Source organism: Maniola jurtina, chromosome 21 (assembly GCF_905333055.1).
Source record: "Maniola jurtina chromosome 21, ilManJurt1.1, whole genome shotgun sequence".
NCBI lineage: Eukaryota > Metazoa > Arthropoda > Insecta > Lepidoptera > Nymphalidae > Maniola > Maniola jurtina.
Genome location: NC_060049.1, coordinates 2,017,731 through 2,027,102, shown reverse-complemented (window position 1 = coordinate 2,027,102; position 9,372 = coordinate 2,017,731). Strand labels below are relative to the sequence as shown.

The window sequence follows — 9,372 nt, the reverse complement described above, 5'->3', positions numbered from 1 at the left end:
GGAGCCGAGAAACGGAGAAATATTAACCAATAGGATTGCACAAAATCTCCGCTCCTCTTAAGTGGACAGGGACTTGCGAGCTAGTTTAAAATTTCATATAAAACCGGTAAGCGGAGCGGGGAAACGGAGCGGGGAAACGTGCGGGGATGCGGAGCGGGGAAGCGAGTGCGGGCGCGGGCGCACTTTGCGCCGGCAGTGTGCCGCCGTATTCCGACCAGTGCTTATGTGACCGAAGATAATGGATGAAAAACTTATTGAAAGTGTGAAAAAGTTTCCGTGCATTTGGAACACATCTTCAGAATTTTACAAATGCAACGAAACAAAAGATGCTGCGTGGGACCAAATTATCATTGAAACAAACATATCGGATGGTAAATAATATGTATCTTTATTCTATAATACCTTCTAGTAGGTACATATTGATATCTTTTTTTTTATTTAACAAAATAATACCTAAATAATGTCCGCAGCTGGCCAAATTATCTATATCTGTCTCACATCACTGACTATTATAGATTCTTTTCAAAATTCGAGTATCTTGCCATGGTACCTTCCCCTGATTATTAAAGTATGAACAATACATTTCACGAACTTGATAACCATCGTTACTAGAATGTTGTGTTTCTATAATATCACCAACTGATAATAATGATTGCTCCATGTTATTTTCAATATTGTTTATATAATTAGGTTGTCTTTGAATTAAATAATTGTGCAAAACACATGTTGCTTTTATTACCTTGTCAACTGTTTCTATTTTGCATTCAAAATCTTTATGATACACGCACCACTTTCTCGTCAATACACCGAAAGTTGCCTCAACAATACGACGTGCTCTTGATAATCGGTAATTAAAAATTTTTTTTTCTGCGTTAAGTCCATCACGTGGGTAAGGCCTCATAAAATTTTCCATTAATGGAAAAGCTTCGTCTCCTATAAATACGAACGGCATTTTTGCTCCACCTTGATAAAATGGTACCGGCTGAGGTAAATTCAATCTCTTTTCTTTTAGACTCTTTCCGAAAATGCTGTTATCAAAAATTCCTGCATCAGAAAATCTTCCCATAGATCCCACATCAGCCATTATGATTTTCCTTTTGGCATCAGCTAAACACATCAATACTACAGAAAATCTCTTTTTGTAGTTGAAAAACGAGGACCCGGTTTTCGAGGGAGCCTTGATATATACGTGCTTGCCATCAAGAGCACCTATACAATTTTTAAATTGCCATAGTTCATCAAAATCTTTTGCGATTTCTTTCCAGTCGTTTTCTGTTGGTTGTGACATGACAAGAGGTTGCAACATATTCCATAAAGCATCACAAACCTCCTCAACAATTCTTGATACACTTTTCAATCCAATTCTAAAATTCTCTCCCATCGTTGTAAATGACTGGCCGGTTGCTAAATACCTAAAAAAAAACGTATTTAATTGTACTTCGCGTAAGTGATGTAATATTTTTGTCATAAATAGACCATGTAATACATTTTTGTGTTTGTTGATTGTTTCAGTTACAACTGCCAAGTCGCGATGGAAACAACTGAGAGATAACCATCGGGATGCCTTAAAAAGACAAAATGCAACAAGGAGTGGACAGGCTAGAAAACAACGAAAAGAATGGAAATATCAAAAAGCCATGTCATTTTTATTGCCTTACATGAGTAACAGAGACCGGTCAACAAATTTTACGCCCCTGGACCACTCAGTAAACGAAACTTCAAATCCGCCAAATACCATTGAAGAGAGTTCACGGGAATCATGCAATTTTTTGCCATCAAATTCAAATAATCTTCCTTTTGCCGATGATCCTAAGAATCCAACAGCTTCGGAATCTCTTCCATCAACATCCAAAAAAAGAAAGAACGATGAAATTCTAGATTATTTAAAAAAAAATCAAGAACGCCGCGAAGTGTTGGAACGAGAACGGATAGAACTTAAAAACATGATGTCAGCCAGTGATAAATACGATGAAATAGACTTATTTTTTTTAAATTTGGCTGCATCGACAAAAAAGCTGCCGTATTATTTTCAACTTCAAATTAAAAAAACCTGCTTTAATGCGGTAATGTCAGCTGAAGAAAGTAATCTTCAACATAGTTGGTATTCTCCGAATAATTATGGTTATTCTACAGGCTCAACACCTACATCAGATAACATCAACACTAGTATCGATACTCCTAGTGCTTCAGATAATATCAACACTAGTATCAATATTCCTAGTGCTTCAGATAATATCAACACTAGTCTTAATATTCCTAGTGCTTCAGATAATACCAACACTAGTGTCAATATTCCTAGTGCTTCAGATAATATTAACACTAGTATCATTAATCCTAGCGCTTTACAAATTCCAACAACCCAGGATATTGAAACATCTGCAGCAGAGCCAACAGAACCCAATGAAAATGCGGTCAATTTTGAGACAGATTACGATTTTTAAATTAATATAACATGGCTTCTATAACTGTATGCAAAAATAAAAGTTACTTTGATTTAAAATGTGTACTTACTTTAAACACACCGCTAATCTTTCACGGCTACTAATTGAATTTCTGTAATTTGTGTCTTGTTTCCGAATATATGGTTCAATCAGGGAGTGAAGTTCATAAAAAGTACATCTTGAAACTCTATAAGAATTTTCGAAAGTTTCTTCATCAGCTGTTTGGAAAAAAGTAAAATATTCACTGTGTTCTGAACGATGTTTGATATGATTTCTTAACCAAAATCTATGTTTCCTCATAGAATTGTTCAAATGGTATATGGTAAGTATTTCGGCTTCTTCTGACTCCAACTCTTCTTCCTCAAGCAATGTAAGGTAATAATGTATCAACTTTTTCGATGGCATGTCTGCTATCACTGACATTTCGCGTAGAACTAAACCAATCGCCCCACGCCGGGAGCTCGAAATCACTCGTCGCGTACTTGCTGCCTAGCTCCGCATATTGAAAAACACAGCAACTCCGCTCCGCATTACTTCCTCACTCCGCTCCGCAGCCTCGCTCCGCTCCGGTGGACAGTCACAGTACGCAACTCCACTCCGCATTAGTCCGTTTCTCGGCTCCGCTGCCTCGCTCCGCTCTGGTGGACTGGCAGCCTTAGGCAAATAATTATACAGGATGTTTGGTAATTAGTATATAAAGACGACACGTACCCATGCTACTTTGTTCTGATAAATACAATGCTGAAGTAAAATGACGAATGATTTCTGCTGCTAAGGTTAAATCAAAATTAATTACAAGTAACTAAAAAAATAGCCTAAATTAGAACTAATTAATTCACGGTTACCAACCTTTTACAGGGTTTATCACACACACTTCACTTCCCACTGTTTACTAATTAGATAAGCCTTGTCGAAGCACTCTTGCATAGTGCTTGCAAGTAATTTAATTAAGACTGTCGCACGGACTTGAGAGTTCGGCTATTTATGTGGAATCAGCCGGAAATGTGGAGTAATCTGGAATATTCCAGTCGCAGGAAATGCTTATTATTTTTTATAGATGTTTCCAGAATAAAAAGCTTTTGACCGTCGGATGCACAGAATACTTATACTCCTAGCGGAGAAGAACGACAACAACCTACAAAAAAGTGGTTACAAAGTAAGACTACTAGCGCCACTTGTGGGACCCTTTGGAAACTTCATTGTGGCGCGAAGTTTGAAAAGTCATTCGAACTAATTCGAATTTTTTTAAAATTCGAACTCCTTAAATTAATCTTTATCCTTATTAACTTCTTCGACTGCACGGGCCTTGTGTAATAGATCGTCGAATGTTTTTATTGACGATCGAGGCACCTTTTCTTTAATCGTCAGTTTAAGTTGACCAAAAACCATATCGAGCTGTTGCTCCTCCGTGTGTTCTGGCTTTGGTAGTTGAGCTAACAACATTCGATTTTGGGCTACGAACTTCTCTGTGGCCTCATCGTATTGTTGTTTCACATTTATAATCTCTTGATAGATCTTGTATGCCGGTTTCTTAGGAGCAAAGGAGTGGCGCAGCTTCTTTTTGAAGTCATCCCATTCAGTGATTCCTTCTTTGATGCCTTGCCACCAAGTTGCCGCATCCTTTTTTAAAATAAGCGGGAGGCCAGCTATTGCATCTTCGTCGGAGATTTTTTCCACTTGCTTGAAAACCGATACTGCAGCAAGAAAAGCCTCGACGGTGTTGCTATCCCTTTCGCCTTCGTAAGAAATGGTGCACGTCGCGAAGGATCCTTTCTTACTGCCTCCTCCAACCGCTGCTAGAAGCGCCTTGAATTGTTCGTCAGATAATGGCATCTTGTCGGTGTTTTTCAGAGTCCTAGCACGTACAGTTGTAGTTCGCCCTGATCGCGTCACTACGAATTTCGGCTGCGAAGCGGAGCTTTTGCGTTTTTTCTCGCCGTCCAGCGTTGCGGATTCTTGCCGTTGGGCGCCACTTGTAGTGTACGGGCGACGTTGGGACGGTACTAAAACTCCGAGGTGTACAGATAGCGTTTATTGACGAGTACAGAGGTTGAGTTTGACACGAGTGGAACGACAAGAAGATCGCGCGTGGCACGATGCTTGCAAGTCGCCCGTAACCAATGTGTGCTGCGGTATGTAGTTCGAGGGTGTTCGGCCGTGGGCCAAAGCGCCTTCTAAGCTAAGCGTACCGAGTACAGGTGGCTTTCGGAATGACAATCGATGTTACAAGGCAGATACCTATACTTGAGCAAATTATTGAATGCTAACGCGACATAGTATACGACTAGCGCCATCTATTGGCATCTCTTAAGAACTAATAATATTAGGTTGGGTTGTTACAGTATGTCATATTTAAGATTTTTTCTAAAACATTTGAGCAGATAGGGTGTATCATTGTGCAACAATCTCATTATTTTTATACTTGAAATATGGCTCTTCAACTGATGCACCTAGTTGTGTAAGTGCTCTTCTATTCACCTCATCCATGTCACAAATTGTTGCAGCAATGGTAATGCCAGCCTCAAAACAAGCATGGAGTACCTGTAATGTATAAGAAAATAATTGTAATAAGTCAAAGCCTTCATTTCATCAGGTCAGTTCATTCAAGTAGATCACAGAAGAATGAAATATGCTTGGCTGGGATAGCTATGGTTTACAATCTTAACTTAGTCTAGGTAGTTAAAACTCTCTATTAAAGGCGGAGGAAAACATTAAACTCGACGCACTTTAAATGATAAACCACAAGAAATAAGAAAAATGTTAAAACGATAAAACGATAAACAAACTTGTAAACCGTTTAATTCGAATTTTCAAATGACAAGTATAGACTATAGTATAGTATGACATCTCAAAGCTTTGGTGCTGCCGTTGTAATAAAGGATCTTTATTTTTATTTTCTATATTGAGAACCCCATAACAAACCCACCTGTCTGAACCAACCAATCCCTACAAAGTTGACTGACCCTGGTCGGATGTCGCTAGTGTATATGAGTAACTTATTTATTGATTTATGTTTAGTTTAAGCTATTCTCCGGCAGATGACACTGAAGTTTTAGGTTTCCGCTATTTGATACTAGTCGGCGTTGATTTCTTGTGGTTTTATTTAAAGTAATGCCTTACACGATAGCTAGATGTCGTTCATAAGGACATTTTTAGGTAATGGAACTTGAATTTTTAATTCTATTTTAGTGATTAGATTTATGAATCACTACATACTAGCTCAAGTTTGGGGAAGTCTGCTAATTGTGGTATATTACCATCAATGCTGTAAAGGTAGCGCGCCGTCTATCAACATTTTCCCTAATAATGAAATCGGCTAGGTGAATTTCTATATTCAGCCTTTGTCGTGCTATTGCCAAATACTCTCTGGACGATCTTCTATCAATGGGTGAAACTTATTAGTAAGAGCACATTCAATTCTAAAATCGTCCATCACGTGTGACATAGCACGATTAAAAAACTCTTGTGGAAGAAGTTTATAATCAAGTTTATTCTCCCATTTACAATTTCTACCACCCATCGGCACATGGTGATACATCTAGATTTATTGCTTTGCATGGCTGAGAGTTGATGTTCACTCTCCATATTTTGCGTACTAATCTACTAGGTTTCTGTTGCACAACCATACTCTCCGCGTTGACGAAGTCCATTACTTAATAATTATTATTGCAAGAATTTATGCGAGTAATATAATTGCGCTCGTTCCCACTAGTTCAACTGATTAGTTCAACCGTTGAACTAGTGGGAATAAATAGTTGAACTTAGATAGTGAGGGGAATTTGAGGAAACTGATTAAATTAAATCAAAAAATGAAACGATGTGTATATGTAAGCATAATATTTATTTACATAAAGTTGAAATAAATGCTGAAATATTGAAGTAAAATTGTTTTTCCGTCGCGTGGTATATTTAAAGTTATATGATATGATACGCAGACAGACAGACAGACGGACAGATAGGCCGCAGAGTGACATTAATAAGGCTCTGTTTTGGTATGGAACCGTAAAAAGCTGCTACAAGTTCCCCCGTTGACGAGTACTCTCGCATTGCGATCTGTAGGAGCCGCTGGAGGGAGATCGCAAGAGCCGCAGTGAAAGACAGAAGAGCGTCACAGATATACATAACCACGACTACTCTGACCACCGAGAACAGTTGAGAAGAAGAAGAATAATTTAATGTAGTAAAAAATAATATACTTACAGCCGAAACAGTTACCGATCCACGACATTTTTGTTTGAATTTTTTACATCGCCAATAGGTATCGCCATTGCGATACTCTCACACTTTAAAAAATTGATGACCCGTACCGTACAAAATAAAACCTTCCCTCTACCTCTTTTAACTATTTTTATATTATCTTTGCAAGACATTATTATCAACGAAAACTTGCAGCTCTACAGCTTAGACCTGTTACGAGTTTTGACAGTATTTTTTATGATATTTCAATAGGCAGGGAGGTATGGTATGAAAAAATTTTGGAGGGAAGGACTTGACCACGGAAAGTTAATACTACAGATTGGGTCGGAACCCAGGTCACACCATTTTCATTTACTAGTTTACGATTCAAGCGTCTGGCTTTGAGTATTTCCCCACATCCAGCGGAGAGTTCAAGCGATTCCACAAACTCGTCAAGGTGCCAGTCACTGGGGACACCTCTCACTAATCCCATTCGGGTAATATTAAAAGTAGGAATATAAGCTTTATATTTAGTCATTGCTAGAATATGACTAACTAGAAAGTCATTTGCCGCCTTACTAGTTGCGAATTCAACAGACACCTTATTTCGTCCTGCATTTTTAATACCACCATTAATTATAAAACTCACCCTATGTTTATGGAGAAACTGACCAAATTGTATTGCGCGAATAGTGGTACCCGCAGACGGGTCGGACTCTTCACGAGATACGTAGACAATAAATGGACCTTTGTCGTAAATAAGGTACGTGTTGAAGGTTTCTGATAGGGAGGGATGAAGATATAGCATCTGTTTAGACGGAGCCGACGAGCCGAGGTCATCAATGTGTTTTTTGGAACCCGATTCTTCATTAATATTAACCCGAAATTAGAATACAAAATAAACAAGCCTTTTACATTTTGTTCATAATTATCTTAGTTTTTGCTAAGTAACTTTGAAAATTATAATGTGTTTCTATTATTTGTATTTTATGTGTTTTAGTCACAAACTAAATATTTTTATTAACTTTATAGTCTTAGATTTATACCAAAATGGTAGTAAATTATAGATATGGGTAATCTAAAATATAGTGCCCTTTGTTGAAGCTCTTGCATACTGTTTTGTGGAAAAATTTCTGACCCCAAGAAACAGATGGCAGTATTATCTTTATAAATTATCCAACTGTATGAAAGTGTCTCCCCCCTGGTACGATGTAAAAATATAAGTTTGAGTTGATTGATAGATATTTTAATTAAATAAAGATGAATAAAGTAATAATGTGGTTTATATTATAAACAAAGTAAGAAGTAACATCAGAAAAGTCAAATATTAACATGGTAGCAGTCCGTGGTTGACAAAGTTTTTTTTAGTGAAAAGTTCCTGTGTGGAGATTGTCAAAATGGCGATGAGAAATGAGTGTTCGACGGAGCGGAGTATACGAACTGGAAGGTTAGAATATTGAAATTTCTACAATTTTAAGGATGCCTAGAAGTTACGAAACGAGATATTTGTGCGACGGATGATAATGCTTGGCGTGAAAAAGACATACAGGCAACTAACTATATTTACAGCGCCATTAGTAACAAGCAATTAGAATTTATATCCGATACCCCCGAATATCCCGAATACCCCCACACACAAGCTCAATTAATTGATTTTCTGAAAAATTAATCTTACAACTCTGTAAAAGTCTTAACTTTTGTCTTGCATAATCACAATACGTATTACTTGAATCCGGCGAATACGACACAGCCTTTGATAATTTTTCCGAAAGATTTTTCTTTTCAGGATATAATGCAACAATATCTTTGCTAAAATTTTTCTAATTTCTACCTTGTTCGGACTCCCGTGACTCAAACCAAGATAAAGCAGACCCTCGAAGGGCCTTACCTGCTTTAGCTGCTTTTTGAATACTGCTCCATCCAAGCTCGGTGCCGAGTAACTCGATGCTTTTGCACCAGAGGGCCTAGAGAAAGTTACATTCTATTAGCGATATCGCTAATAGAAAAGTCCAAAAATGTATGGGGTTGACATTAGCTATCGAAATGTCACGTGGTCTAATAGAAACGAATCGAAATTTGCTAGACAATGTTAGTTTAATCGATTCCATCGTACGAATCGACAACTGTCGAACGACAATTCACTAGAGAAGTGTCGACAATTGCTAGCCAAAGTGACATTTTTGACAAGCGTCATCGATAGTTAGCGATTGCTTTGATGGAAACTCTAGCGAACGCCAAGACCCTGTAGAAAACGAAATAAATGGCATTGAGTGGATTGTTTTGAGTGGTTTCGAGTAAAGTTTTTGTGATTATTACTGGCTTTTTGCATTATTTTGTTGTTTGTTTTCTTTCTTGTTTGTTTTTAGTCGGTAAATTTGTGTTCTATAATGTAGTAGGGGAGACCGAGGGGACTTGAAACAATTTTCACATTTTGTTTGATGCATCAAATATTAAAGACAGTAATCGTATGATATTAGTATCAATAGATAGGTCATTCTTTACACGTGCCAATGACTAACATGTAGAAATTGTAAACGTTAAATATTGTGGTGAAAAATTGACTTAACCGTAACAAGTCAGCTTGTTTCAACTCCCCTCATGCCGAGGTAAGATGAAACAGGGGTCGAGGAGAGTTGAAACATATGATTTTTGAGAGGTTTTATGTGATGTAAAATATAAATGATGATATGATTTTAAGGTATTTATTAAAATTAAACTTTCAAGTACGAAAAAAAAGTTTTTATTAATAATTTTG

At 37.5% G+C, this 9,372-nt stretch overlaps 3 protein-coding genes across 3 annotated transcripts; 1 reads left to right on the top strand and 2 right to left on the bottom strand.

The window, feature by feature from the left end:
- Window positions 1–238: 238 nt before the first annotated feature.
- Window positions 239–2,656, top strand: LOC123876352. Its single transcript, XM_045922580.1, has 2 exons — window positions 239–371; window positions 1,513–2,656. The coding sequence occupies exons 1-2, from the start codon at window positions 239–241 to the stop codon at window positions 2,439–2,441; spliced, it is 1,062 nt and encodes a 353-aa protein (XP_045778536.1). The 3' UTR covers window positions 2,442–2,656.
- LOC123876345 lies at window positions 371–2,864 on the bottom strand. The gene is made up of 2 exons (XM_045922572.1): window positions 2,512–2,864; window positions 371–1,412 (listed from the first exon to the last, which is right to left on the bottom strand). The coding sequence occupies exons 1-2, from the start codon at window positions 2,862–2,864 to the stop codon at window positions 500–502; spliced, it is 1,266 nt and encodes a 421-aa protein (XP_045778528.1). The 3' UTR covers window positions 371–499.
- A 238-nt stretch (window positions 2,865–3,102) lies between these two features.
- Window positions 3,103–6,772, bottom strand: LOC123876364 (activity-regulated cytoskeleton associated protein 2-like). Its single transcript, XM_045922596.1, has one exon. The coding sequence runs from the start codon at window positions 4,272–4,274 to the stop codon at window positions 3,708–3,710; it is 567 nt and encodes a 188-aa protein (XP_045778552.1). The 5' UTR covers window positions 4,275–6,772; the 3' UTR covers window positions 3,103–3,707.
- Between the last annotated feature and the right edge of the window lie 2,600 nt (window positions 6,773–9,372).

Coding starts and splice junctions, on each gene's coding strand:
- LOC123876345 (XM_045922572.1), bottom strand. CDS start 2,864: ATGTCAGTGATAGCAGACATGCCATCGAAAAAGTTGATACATTATTAC. Junction 1,413..2,511: donor AGATTAGCGGTGTGTTTAAA/GTAAGTACACAT, acceptor GTTTTTTTTTAG/GTATTTAGCAACCGGCCAGT.
- LOC123876364 (XM_045922596.1), bottom strand. CDS start 4,274: ATGCCATTATCTGACGAACAATTCAAGGCGCTTCTAGCAGCGGTTGGA.
- LOC123876352 (XM_045922580.1), top strand. CDS start 239: ATGGATGAAAAACTTATTGAAAGTGTGAAAAAGTTTCCGTGCATTTGG. Junction 372..1,512: donor TGAAACAAACATATCGGATG/GTAAATAATATG, acceptor TGATTGTTTCAG/TTACAACTGCCAAGTCGCGA.